Source organism: Pipistrellus hanaki, assembly GCF_964339955.1.
Source record: "Pipistrellus hanaki genome assembly, chromosome: X".
Classification (NCBI taxonomy): domain Eukaryota; kingdom Metazoa; phylum Chordata; class Mammalia; order Chiroptera; family Vespertilionidae; genus Pipistrellus; species Pipistrellus hanaki.
In genome coordinates this window covers 36,214,840-36,228,927 of record NC_140524.1, presented here as the reverse complement: position 1 = coordinate 36,228,927, position 14,088 = coordinate 36,214,840, and the positions used below count along the sequence as shown (strand labels likewise).

The following is a 14,088-nucleotide window of genomic DNA, read 5'->3' as shown; positions in this document are numbered from 1 at the left end:
GTTATCGGGGTTGCAAGTTCAACTGCTTGATATATGACTCACTTTTGGGGCTCTTTCCTTTTCTTTTTTGTACAAAAGAGAGTAATTTGTTATATATCTGGGATCTAAAAGTCCACACTTACTCTTTGATTGTTACGGGAGGTTTTTTCCCCCCCTCGTACAGTGGGAGAACAACAAATCAAAAGAGAATTTTACCTTAAAAAGCACATACAATACTAAAATAATTGCTAGGAGGCTGGGTTTACTGTGTTTGTTGGAACAAAAAGAAGAGAAAACCTTTTATCTTTGATATATTAGTAAGTTGTATTTCCAAGTCTACCATACTGTCTTTCACAGCTAACAAGTGTATTGCACTCATTTTATGGGTAAAATACTTCTCATGAGTTTGTTTTTTATGTTTTATTTCCCCTTATTCATTGGTGACAGTCAAAAATAATTTATTAGGGGTTTCTTATACGCCTGATACTATTAGAAATCAATGAATTCATCATCAAATATATGTTGAGCACTAGTACATGTTAGCATTGTGGAGAGTAAAGAGAAGTAACATGTAGAGCTTAAAACCTATTAGGGGTGATGAGACACAATAAAAGTAATGAATTTCTAAAGGTGGTACAGAGACCAATTGTTATATGAGTCCAGATCACTGTGACCTGGAGTCAGACATGGATTCATGAAGAAGCTTGCTTGGGGTTTTTGAGGAACAGCAGGTAAGCCAGTGTAGGTAACTGGAGTAGCATAATCTACACTAATAAAAGAGTAAGATGCAAATTGACCATACCTTCACGACACCCACCAGTCAATCAGGAGTGAGTATGCAAATTAACCCAACAAAGATGGTGAGTTAATTTGTATATGCAGGCGCCAAGCGGCTGGGGACTGAGAAGTACACTTGTGTCATCACCATGCGGCAATGCAGGCATTCTGCACCCCTCCAGCTGCTCTGGGCCTCTGGTCAGTGTGGGAAGGCAGAAAGGTGGCTCTAGGCCAGAACGAAGGCGGCGCTGGCAGGCAAGGGAAAGAAGGCCCATTCTTGCTAGAATCTTTGTGCATTGGGCCCCTAGTTAGAAAAAAGTCCAAGAGATCATTTGAGGCCAGATCATGTACATCATCCTAGGCTATGGTGAATATTTTGAGTCTTATTTGAAACTCCATGGGAAGCCATTAAAAGGGTGTGGGAAAATTCTCTTAGTCTCTGTCACAGGATTATGATTCTAGTTCTAAAACTGACTTGCCTGTGTGAATTTGAGCGAGTTCTCGGTCTCTTAGGTAAAATATGGATAATGGTTTTTATTCCCTAGTGACATTAAAAGAATAAGTTATTGGTTACAAAGGATGAAAGGTACGATATAGAGTAATTGCCACTGTATAGTCATTATTTTAACAGCTGACTTCTTTTTGAAATGGAAAAAAATATGTAGACCTGTACCCAAAATAGCAACTTCTTGGAAATTAAAAAAAAATGTCAGGGAAATAATTTTTCTGATTTTCTTTTTGGCTCCACATGAGAGGTTTAGATTACTCCTTTTTTTTCTTTGAAAGTCACCTTAAAAGCTTCCCAGTAGTTGAAATCTAACATATCATAGAATATTAGAAAGAGGAGAGATTTTACAGATCTTTTGAAGCAGAGTCTGATTTTGACAGAAATAATTTTTCAAAACTTCCTTATTCTACAAACTGTGCTATTTATTTTTATTTTATTGAATTTATTGATGTGACATCGGTTAAGAAAATTATACAGGTTTCATGTGTACAATTCTATAACATGTCATATGTATATTATATTGTGTGTTCACCATCCCAAGCCAAATCTCCTTTTATAACATTTATCTCCCTTTTACCCTCTTCTACCCCATCCCCAATTTCCTGTAGAAAATCATTTGGGGAGGGTCACCCCTACCTAGCCTCGGTAGGCTGTTGTGTTATTCATTCAGTTTCAATAAAATTATTTGTAGATCATGAAAAAAATGATCATATAGATTATATAGTCTGGTTCCATCATTTTATAAGTGAGGAAACTGAGAAAAGCAGAGTCTTGAGGACAGTTTCACTGCTGGCAAGCAGGAGTGCTGGTTGAAAATCAAGATCATATGACTTGCAGGCATCTGCTTCCCCCAGATTCATGAGCTACCTACCTCAGTGTCACATTTAGACATAATTACAATGTTACAGGAAGTGATTTACTGTAATTTCAGATCCCTTTCCATCTCTTTTGTAGTGATGTGCTTGGCTAATATTGGAAGTGGCGGCTGCCACAAAATGTCTTTGCTTGGTGAGGCAGCTGTGCATGAAAAAATTTTTATAGACTATAATTTGACTCTGTGCCACAACTGTTTGCTCTGTATTTTCCCTTCCTCTGCCCCTCTTTGTTGCTGGCTATGGACTCTGCAAGTGGATTCTATAGACTGTATCACTGAGTTTTAGATTTGATCATTGTTCAGATTCTAATCTGATGTTAATTTTTTTCATATTAATTTTTGCCTGGAAAACATATTTTAATTTTTCTCAAATAGTTATTATAATAACTTTAGAAAGTGGTATTTTTTCATTTTAAATAAGCTCAATATGTAATTTTAGGTCTTCTGGTTCCATCATTTTAATAACAGATGTGAATGTACCATTGTTGTAAAAATAAGCAAACATATATTTCTGTAAATACTAGTATTTCTCTGTATATTTCTGTATATATTTATCATGTTTATACTTATATATGAATCTAGATTTCTTTAATCATAGCACCAGTAAATTTAACTGTGGGTGAATCAAATATGAAAATATATGTATACCAGAGGCCTAGTGCATGAATTTGTGCACCTTGAAAGGAACTGTGGGCCGCAAGGCTCTGGTGGGCACAGGGGCGGATCTCAGCCCATATATGTGCCCCCACAAGACTCCTCCCACTGTGGCCTCCGGTCCCCTCTCTGCCAGCAGCCCCGCTCCCACTGCCACTGCTCCCATGCATTGATGGCACAAGCCCTGCTCACACCTGCTGATGGCGTAGAGTGATTTGGGCTGGAGCCAGCAGCACTTGTGAGTGGAGCCGGTGCTATCAGCAGGTGGGAGTGGCAGCTGCTGCCCTGATTACCCCTTAGGAGCAGGAGGAGATGGAGAAGCCTTGAGGGGCGATTGGGGCCAGCAGCTGGTACCAGCACTGGGAGGAACCATGGCTCACAGGAGCAAAGAATTTTCAGTAACTACCAGAAGCTGTCCTTGATGATAGTGACTGGTGCCCTACCTTGGTCTGGCACCCCCGCTCACCTGCGCCACCATCCCACATGGCCAATGCCTGCCATGTTCTGAGTGAGCCCTCTGCTGGTCAGCACATGTCATAGTGACTGGTTGTTCTGCCATGCAGTCTATTTGCATATTAGGGATGTATATATATATATACTAAGGCAGCAACATTTATTTGATTGGCATTGAAAAACAAAGTGATATTTTTCTTCTTGGACTCCTTTCTCTTGATATGACATAACCCACATGGCCACTCCCTGAAACAGAAGCTGGAGCATTTACCAGTCTAACCTGTTAGGGTGTTCCTCCCACTGGTATATTTTTGTCACTCATTGCAAAATCAATGATGTTTAAACAAGTCCAAGATAACTGCAAGCTTATTACATCTATTTACATCTTATTACATCTGGTTTTCCTAAAAAGAAATGCCCTTTAACATGTTTCTATTTTTTGTTTACTCATGCTATGGAGAAATAAATTGTTGGTATTTCATCTACTTTGCCAGAAGTAAAGTAGTTTTCAAGAATGGTGTTGCCAAATAAAACTCTTCATAATTATAGTTTTTAAAATAGAGATCATAACTGGGTAATTGGATGGGTGATTGCAAATGGCAAGCTTGAATCTAAAAAAATAATTCCTGTGAGTAACATAAGATGCATTGCAATGGATTTATCAAATATCACCAAAAATCTATTTCCTTGTCTCTCTCTTCCCATTCCCTGACATTATTTTAGATCCATCATCTTGGGGAATTTTTTATAAAAATATATATTTTATTGATTTTTACACAGAGAGGAATTGAGAGGGATAGAGAGTTAGAAATGTTGATGAGAGAGATACATCGACCAGCTGCCTCTTGCACACCCCCCACTGGGGATGTGCCCGCAACCCAGGTACGTGCCCTTGACCGGAATTGAACCCAGGACCTTTCAGTCTGCAGACCGACGCTCTATCCACTGAGCCAAACTGGTTTCGGTCATCTTGGGGAATTTTACTATAAGAAATGCTTGACACAGCTTGGAGATTGTGGCTTATTGAAAGAAGCATAGATTCATCAGAGAGCTCAGAACCCCTATTCTCACTTCCTTCATTGGGTCCAAGACTCTTTTTAGGGGAGAATAGAGAGGAAGCATGAATGTATCAGGCTTTTCCTTTTCCCCAATTCCTGTGGCTTTTGCTATGAGTTGTAGTAACAGCCTACTTCTTAACTGTTGTGAATCCCTAATTGCAAACGAATGGCACAATCTCATTGGGCCTTTAGATTAAAATCTCAGCATTCAGAACACTCAACAATGGTAAGTAACTAATGGCTCAGGGAGTACATTATAAGCTGCACTTTCACAAGTGGGGAAATTGGAACAGCATAGGTGAGTGCAGTAAGATGTGCAGGTAAGAGATAAATAAATGATAGAGGGTTGTGTTTGTGTGTATATATATCATGTTTATACTTGGATTTGTGATGATATGATGGAAATTATAAGAATCCAGTCATGGTTTGCAGTATTTTAATTTGGGAAATGGATGCTATAATGAAATGGACACTAATTCAGACACAAAAATACTTTATAAACTTTAGAGTGTTAAAGCCTCTAGATATTTGATTAACCAAGTAAATCACTTGACTTCAAATTCTCCATCTTAAAAAAATGAAGATAATTATAATTCTTAACACTTCTCAGAGTTTTCTGAAGGTTGTCCACATATACCTGTGGCAACTTTTTCAAGGTTTTTAGTTAAAAGAAACTTAAGATGCAGTGTATTTGTAACAAATGTATCATTGCTGTTCCTTCCTCCATAGGTATTCAAGAGACGGTATTTTTATTTAACTCAACTTCCTGATGGTTCATATATTCTCAATTCCTATAAAGATGAAAAAAATTCAAAAGAACCTAAAACTTGCATCTACTTGGACGCCTGCATTGATGTTGTTCAGGTAGGGCTATAGAGGTAATCGTTCTTCTCTTTCTTGAAAATGGTTATTGATCAACTCTTTTTAAAAATATATACATGAGTGGCCAGATTATTATGATCTTTGAATGCATAATAATCTGGCCACTCAGTGTATATCCTGTATAATAAAAGGCTAATATGCAAATTCTCACCTTGACCAGGAATTTGACCAGCAGGCAGGCCGGCCAACCACCCATTTCCCCTCCCCCTGGCCAGGCTGGCCAAACCCCACCCATGCACGAATTCATGCATGGGCCTCACATATAGATATATGCATGCGCGCACACACACACACACACACACACACACACACACACACACACACTGAGTGGCCAGATTATTATGCATTCAGAGATCATAATAATCTGGCCACTCAGTGTAGATTTTTCTTGATTTTAGAGAGGAATGGAGAGGGAGAGAGAGAGAGAGAAACATCAATGATGAGAGAATCACTGATGGGCTGCCTCCTGCAGGCCTCATACTGGGGATGGAACCTGCAACCCAGGCATATGTCCTGACTGGGAATCAAACCATGACCTTCATAAGTGGAAGTTTAACCGTTGAGCCATGCCAGCCAGGCTGATCAACTCTTAAGAACCTTGGCATTTTTCTCTGTTGGTTAATGGCATCTCATCTGCCAAAATGTTTATATTAGACAACTCAGAATCCTCTGCAGTTGGCCCACTCTTGCTCTGTGCTAGTATTCTGGTGTTTACCCAGTCCTTTGAAGTCTGGCTTCCAAGTACCTATTGAATCTCTTACCATTTTCCCATTCTCACTGTGCTGCTTCTGGTTCTCCATTTTCTCCTCTCTTGCCTAGAATCTTACCTTCCTGCCTTCTGAATTGTTGTCCTGCTCCAATTTATCTTCCTAAGATATAGATGGGGTCCTTCACTTGTCTACCCAAAACCTTGTGGCTCTTGATTTATTGTCTTGCATAGTGAGATTTAAAGGCCTTACCATGGCATTGCAGGCCCATAGTGATTGGCCCTCACCCTGATATCTAACCTCATCCCCCTGCATTCCCTTATACATTCTGTGCTCTAATCATTCTAGGCTAAGCCCTCTATGGAGCTTCACAAGTATATCCCTTTCTTACATTTATTTTTCTGCTTGACATATACTTTTCCTTTCTGTTCCTATTTGAACCTTATCTTTAAGACTCAGCTCAAATAGCACTTCTGCCATGAAATGTTTTCTGTTTCCTTCTATACCCTCATGCCCACCAAGTGGAATTAAGCTTCACCTCCCCTGTATGACCACTTGCATTTTTTTCTATTATACTCTAATCTGTGAATCATACTCTAACTTGTGGATAATTCTGCACATTCATTCTTAGACTTTAAGGGACCATGTCATATTCATGTCTGCATCCTCTATAATAATTAGCAGTGTTTTGCACACAGCAGTGATTTAACAAATGTTTACTGATTTGAATTACTGAGGGGGCATGAACAAAGACTGGGTGGGAAACTGGCCACAGAGATGATCTAAATAAGAAGTCAGTTCACCCAGATAGAAGCCATACTATAGAGCCAAGGTGGCATGGTCAACCAGAAGTGGCTCAGGGCTGATTAGGAGGCATGAGATGTGAGTTCAATGCTACTAACCTACCTGAATCTTAATTTTCAAAACTAAAGTGTCTATTTTCTGATCAAATGAGATTGTTATAAGGATCAAATAAAAAACAACTTGTAAGAATATGAAAATCTATGTGACTAGAAGGTGATATAGTATCCCAAAAAATACATACACACTTTAATAGCTAGTAGATCAATTTTGAAAATGAAATATATTTTAATAAACTGACTTTATAATTATTCAGTGTGTATACCTTTTGGGGGACACTACACACACACACACACACACACACACACACACACACACACACACATATATATATATATATATATATATATATATATATATATATCATATCTTACTGGAAAAAAGAGGACACACACAAATTATAAAAATTCTTTATTAGCTCTAGTCTGGATTGACAATTTGTTCCTAGGCTCTGCTTTCCTTATCTATTTATGATCCCCCTTCCAAATATTTTCAAATATATAAATCTTTATAACTTGCTACAGTAGTTTGATGTCATCCTTTACTATTCTTTGAAGATGACAAAGAGGAAATTTCTTGGTTCTTTCTTGAGTAATGACTATGCAGTGGAAAATTATTGATTCATGAACCTTAAAACTAACACTGTGTTATTTGGGAGAGGGAGTGTGTCATTTCTTTGGTCATGACAGAGAAGGTAGTAATATAAAAGATTGTGTCATCATGTTTGAAGAAAGGAGGTGGATTTTATTTGCCTGTGTGCTAGTGTTCAGCATTGGCCATTTCTATATTGTCCTTTGTGATAAATCTAGAGAACCACAATTTAAAGTGAGTCAAGTCAAGTTTTCTTTTGTGCATATTATGTGTGGTAAAATGAATTAGATATTGATATTGCATTTTATGTTATGATATAAATCAAGTGCCAGATTTATTTCGGGCCATATGTAAACTTGTTTTTAAGTGCCGATTCTGAAAAAAATCTATAAATATGCAAGGAAAACTTTGAGCAGAGGGGAAATTATAAAACATTTGGTTACCTTCATGGGGCACTATAATTATCTACATGTGATGGATGTCAAAAGGCCTTAAAAGATAATACTCACTCAACAAATAGTATTTTATACCCACTTTGTGCATATACCACTGAGCTCAGAACTGAGGGAATAAAAAAGAGATGTTTGACATGGTCATTCATTCATCATCTAATTGAAAGAAGCAATATATATTGTAAAAGGCCTGTTGCCATAAAGACCAAATGACTGGTCACCCAGAGGTGCATTGATGGATCTTGCGGTGCCTTGTGTCTGGGGTCCCACAGCACGGCGGGTCTGGGGTCTTGCACAATTTTGCACACTGGGCCTCTAGTTCTTTCATAAAAGTATTGGTATATCTATGTGCTGTTCTGAGGTAGAAATAAACTAACAAAAACTAATATGAAAAGAGCAAATAAACTAACTTAACAATGCATTCTTTTTTCTTCTAGTGCCCCAAAATGCGCCGTCATGCTTTTGAACTCAAGATGTTAGATAAGTACAGCCATTATCTGGCCGCTGAAACTGAACAGGAGATGGAAGAATGGTTGATAACTTTGAAAAAGATTATCCAGATCAATACCGACAGTTTAGTGCAAGAGAAAAAGGAGACAGTAGAAACAGCACAAGGTCAGAATTTTTAAATGATTTGTTATTGAGGTAAAGCCCTTGTCTTTAATCCATGGAAATGTCTGTTGTGTAGGGTGATTATAGAACTCTTTTTTTATTATTTTTTAAAAATATATATTTTATTGATTTTTTACAGAGAGGAAGGGAGAGAGATAGAGAGTTAGAAACATCTATGAGAGAGAGAGTCATCGATCAGCTGCCTCTTGCACACTCCCTACTGGGGATGTGCCCGCAACCAAGGTACATGCCCTTGACCGGAATCGAACCCGGGACCCTTCAGTCTGCAGGCTGATGCTCTATCCACTGAGCCAAACTGGTTTCGGCTAGAACTCTTAATCTTAAAGGTTGACTTGCTTCTTCCTTAAAAGTGACTGTGAAGTTTGATAGATTTGTTTTTCAGAGTTGATAGCGTATAGACTCTAACACATGAAATATAACCAGACTAAAATGGATAGGGCATTCATGGCAGGTTTTCAAAAACCCATTAAAGTTTCCCTTATGCTTTCATAATCAAAATTCTTTGCAATAAATCTAGTAGGTGAGGATGGAGTGGGAGAAGAGATAGGATATTCCTCTTAGGTGATTAGTAATGGTCTGTATGATTTGGGACATCTGCTTTTAATGAATTTACAGATGATGAAACTAGCAGCCAAGGCAAAGCCGAGAGCATCATGGCCAGTTTGGAAAGGAGCATGCATCCGGAACTGATGAAGGTACATCTTTCTTATGGCCACTTGCCTTCAGCTGAGGCAATGCAGGGTTAGCTATTAAAATTTTAATGCTGGATTCCATTTGGCAATGTCATTTTTCCAAGTTAAAAACCACAGCAAATTAGTACAACAGGTAGAGATTTTAAAAGGAAAGTTACACTCTTAAAGTTGGATTTATGAAGTGCCAACTAACAGTTTGGAAAAAAAAATTTTTTTCTAGATACCAGGAAGTTCTTTAAGATTGTTATGACTTTATTAATTTTATTTGCTACTTCATATTCTATTCAATTACAGCCATCCCTCAATATCCTCAGAGAATTGGTTATAGGACCTTGGGGGGGATACCAAAATTTGAGGATGCTCAAGTCCCTTATAGAACAAGGCATAATACTTGCATATAGTTTATATAAATCCTCTTGTGTACTTTAAGTCATCTATAGATTATTAATTTATAATACCTATTACAATGTAAATGCTATGTAAATAGCTGTTATACTGTATTGTTTAGGGAATAATGACCAGGAAACAAATCTGTACATATTCAGTACAAGAGACAACCATCTTAGGACTAATTACATACTATGCCTCAGCAACAGTGTAACATTTAAAATATTTTTTATCTGTGGTTGGTTGAATTCCTGAATGTAGAATCCATGGACATGGAAGGCCAACTGTTCACAATGTCATTCATAAAATAATTATTCTTTTTTCAAGGGGCTGTTGATGCAGATGGAACATGATAGTCAACCTAATGACTTGTATATGTTAATTTCATATGCAAATCATATAGTTTCTATATGTAAATACATATGTATATAAATAATTTCATCAGATAAAGATTTTGGTGAACACATATCATTTGTGTTAATTACTCTGCTCCTTGGAGTTTGAAATGAGCAAATTTTCAAAGCACAGAGGTGGTTATCACACCTATTTTAGTAGGGTGGGCTATTTTACTCTGTGGAGTCTATACTACCATAGATCTATTGTATTTATTTAAAACCTTGTTAAACCTATTTATTTTCACTTTAGTCCTCTTCCTGGAATGTTACACAATTTTAGAAGTAACTTTTTATATTTAACAATTATCCTTCTCTTAAACTTCAAAGCTACTTTCCAAAAATTAGAAATATACTTATGATTCCCTGATATAGGCTTTCTATAATTTTATAGATTTTAATGTATCCCCTCTGACTCTTTGTCATTTTAGACTGTATAGTCCATTATGTTTCTCCTAAGGTGACAAAATCAGAATTGTATATAATAGTCTATAGTTAACACCATGGATATATAAAAGTGTTTTCTGTCTTGTTTATTTCTTTTCTGCATCCAAATTCTCTTGGATTCCTTTTTGTACTACTATGGGTTGAATAATATATTTTTAAATATATTTTATTGATTTTCTACAGAGAGGAAGGGAGAGGGATAGAGAGCTAGAAACGTCGATGAGAGAGAAACATTGACCAGCTGCCTCCTGCACCCCCCCCCCATCCACCGGGGATGTGCCTGCAACCAACGTACATGCCCTTGACCGGAATCAAACCTGGGACCTTTTAGTCCGCAGACCGACACTCTACCACTGAGCCAAACCGGTTTCGGTGAATAATATTTTTTTTTAAATATATTTTTATTGATTTCAGAGAGGAATGGAGAGGGAGAGAGAGAGAGAAACATCTATGATGAGAGAGAATCATTGATCAGCTGCCTCCTTCGCACCACCTACTGGAGATTGAACCTGCAATCTGGTCATGTGTCCTTGACTGGAATTGAATCCGGGACCTTTCAGTCCACAACAGGCCGATGCTCTATCTACTGAGTCAAACTGGCTAGGACTGAATAACATTCTTGATGCTATGAGAGGAACATAGAGTCTAAGAACTTGATCTATAGCTTATTGTGGGTCCTAGTCATAGCGATTTTCCTCCAAACAAGCAGTCTTTATCCATCTTAAGTACATAGAAATGGAGAATGGTATATTTTTGAAGCTGTGCCAGATTGCTAGTTTCACAGAAACTATATATTTAAATGGTATTTAATACTGTTTTGAAGGAAATAAAGTAATGTTTAATATGTGTGCATATATGTAAATATATGTTTTAAATTTTTTAGTATGGAAGAGAAACAGAGCAGCTAAACAAACTCAGTAGAGGAGATGGAAGACAGAACCTCTTTTCTTTTGATTCGGAAGTTCAGGTATTAATATATTTCTCTAAATAATCCTATAATTGTTGCTTATTTGGAACAAAACACCTTTAAAATGTTGAAATCACTGATTTTTGCACACCTGGGCAATGTTGATCGCTTTATATTTGTTTTGTTATCTTTGAACAGGTAGCTTAACAATTAACTTCACTCAAGAGGACTGTCACATATGCAAATAGTTTGGGACTGAATATACATGGTTTTCTTTTTTCAATTCTCTATTTTCTTTTCACTTCATCTTATGCCTCAAAATGGATAAGTTAAATAATTCTTAAAGATGGTATTTGTGCTCTTGTAACCTTTTAGATACAATTGCGGTCTAGTAATAGTGCGTATCTGCAGTATGAAGAACACCAAGTCATATGAGACAGGTGATTTATTTTCCAGTGTTGACATAGGCCTGGAAAATGGGGGTAATTTTCTCTTCTGGCTCACTCTAAGTCGAAAGTGGTGCAAGTTTATGTGCATGTGGATTTTAACTTTTTCCATGAGAGTTAGGTACTTTTTGAACTAAGAGATATGAAGTTAATAATTAATTTCATGATATTTTTCTTTTTTTTAAGTATATTTTTATTAAATTCAGAAAGGAAGGGAGATGGGGGGAGCGATAGAAACATCAGTAATGAGAGAGAATCACTGATTGGCTGCCTCCTGCACTCCTCCCATTGGGGATTGAGCCAGCTCCAGGGGCTTGTGCCCTGACAAGGAATGGAACCATGACCTCCCAGTTCATAGGTTGACACTCAACCACTGAACCACACTGGCTGGGCTAATTTCATGATATTTTCTAATTAAATTGCTAATTTGTTTAAATACAAAATTTGTATAGCATTTAAAGTATTATATGTATTTTTCCTAATGAAAATACATTTCATGAGAAAATGAGATTATTTGAGGGGAGACTAATTTTTTTCTTTTTAGTTTTTCCACATATGATTTATAATTCAAATATTTGGGGTATTTTGGAAATAGAAAAATATGCAGTATATAAGCACTACAGTTTTACTTAGTGAAAATATAAAATAATTTTGTGAAGATTGATTTGATGTTTTCTTTTTGCTTCATTACAGCTTCTTAATTACAGTATATTTTTTAGTTTGAAATGGAAAAAGTATATAGTCTGTAAATAATGCAGAATTTCCCCCCAAATATTTTTAATTTTTTCATGTGGTATTTTACTTGAGGAAAATTTGTTTTAAATGTTTCATTCCTCCCTATCATTATTACATTGTGTAAGTTATATGATTTTTAAAAAGTATAGCAGGCCTCAGGAATTCATTCAGAAATTTCCTTGTTCCAAACATATCTGAGGCTTTGATCCCCCTCCTCCCTCTGCAAGCACCATGATTGGGCTTTAATTGGACATGTCAGCTCCTTTCATTGTATACAAAGAAGCCAATTGACTGTGGTTGAAACTCAATTCAGCATCCGTAAAAAATGAATGTGGTGTAGTGTTTTTATGGTCATGGAACTAAACTGATTTTATGTTTGAATTGCTTATCAGTGAGCTTCAAGTGAGAGGAAAATTCACAGTTGTGATGAAACTTTAAGGACAAAAGATTGCATTTAGTGTTGATTATGGAAGGCAGGCTCACTACAGAGAAATCCATGTGGTTTGTGTTGAGTATTATTAGGCGCAGTGCCATCCTATAACATCAGTCTTCTCTTTTGGCCACAGTTCAGTGTTTACAGATATGCTTTCTGTCATGGACTTAGAATAAAGCAATGCTGACCCACTGAAATGAATGGCTCTAACTTTGAACTACTGGGGAAGGTCATATGTCCCACTATTTGCACTCACAGACCTGAGAAGGGAAAGGATTTGGGGCTGGTATTTAGTGATTTAGTCCAGTTTCTCCTCACATTCCACTGTCTGAGATAGAAAGGAGAACAGATAAATGGGTGGAAATTAGAATTGATCTCCATGGCAATGACTTGCCTCCTCTTGCTCCACAGATAGATTAGTGTTCAAGGGGGAACTGTCTAAGCCCACACACATATTTGTATTCTTTTTGTAGATAAATAGACTCGGGGGTGGGGTGCGGAGAGATTGTGTTTTTAGGTATGCATATTATATTTTAGGCTCTTTTAAGGGGGATTTTAACCCTGATACAAACTGGGTCAGAATGGCTACAATTATCCGAGATTCTTCATGCACAAAACCTGTTTTGGCTTGAATTACTTATGCAATTGAGAAAAATTCTTGTGTTTCTTGGCTTGAGTTTTCCATATTGGCAGTAATTTCTGCCTAGATTCACCCATTCATTTCCCGCCTACCATATATCTTGTCTTAATTGAAAGTATAGTAAGTTGTCCCACAATCTATACTTTTCCTCCCACTTGTGAACAGAATGTAAGTCTGTTTAGACATTCATAATGAGCAGACGGACTTAGGTTGCCTTAGCTCTGTGAGCTGAGAAGGAGGCTCTGTGAGTGTGTTTGGGGAGAGACAGATTCCTCCCCTGTTCAGAGAAATTCCTTGACTCTAAATATCTTGGTTTGAAACTTAAAAAAATTATAATATCAAAAATGAAATATATGTATATCTCTGTGGCAGCCAGGGTACATCCCCCAGCACTGTTAGAAGCTAAGCTCAGTGTTTATCAGTTTCCTAAGCAGATGCCTCTCCCTCTGTTTATCTTTTAAACCAGGGGTAGGGACCCTTTTTCCTGCCAAGGGCAATTTGGATATTTATAACATGATTCTAGCGTCATACAAAATTATCAGTTTAAAAATTAGCCTGCTATGTTTCGTCAAATACTTAA

At 37.1% G+C, this 14,088-nt stretch overlaps 1 protein-coding gene across 2 annotated transcripts in view; it reads left to right on the top strand.

Moving 5' to 3' along the window:
• DOCK11 (dedicator of cytokinesis 11) overlaps positions 1 to 14,088 on the top strand; it is a 199,089-nt gene that overhangs the window by 60,360 nt on the left and 124,641 nt on the right. For both annotated transcript variants that reach the window (XM_084870353.1, XM_084870352.1), the window contains exons 7-10: positions 5,033 to 5,167; positions 8,234 to 8,411; positions 9,045 to 9,124; positions 11,231 to 11,314. In XM_084870353.1, the coding sequence (XP_084726479.1) occupies positions 5,033 to 5,167; positions 8,234 to 8,411; positions 9,045 to 9,124; positions 11,231 to 11,314 (477 nt within the window). The remainder of the gene's footprint in view (positions 1 to 5,032; positions 5,168 to 8,233; positions 8,412 to 9,044; positions 9,125 to 11,230; positions 11,315 to 14,088) is intronic.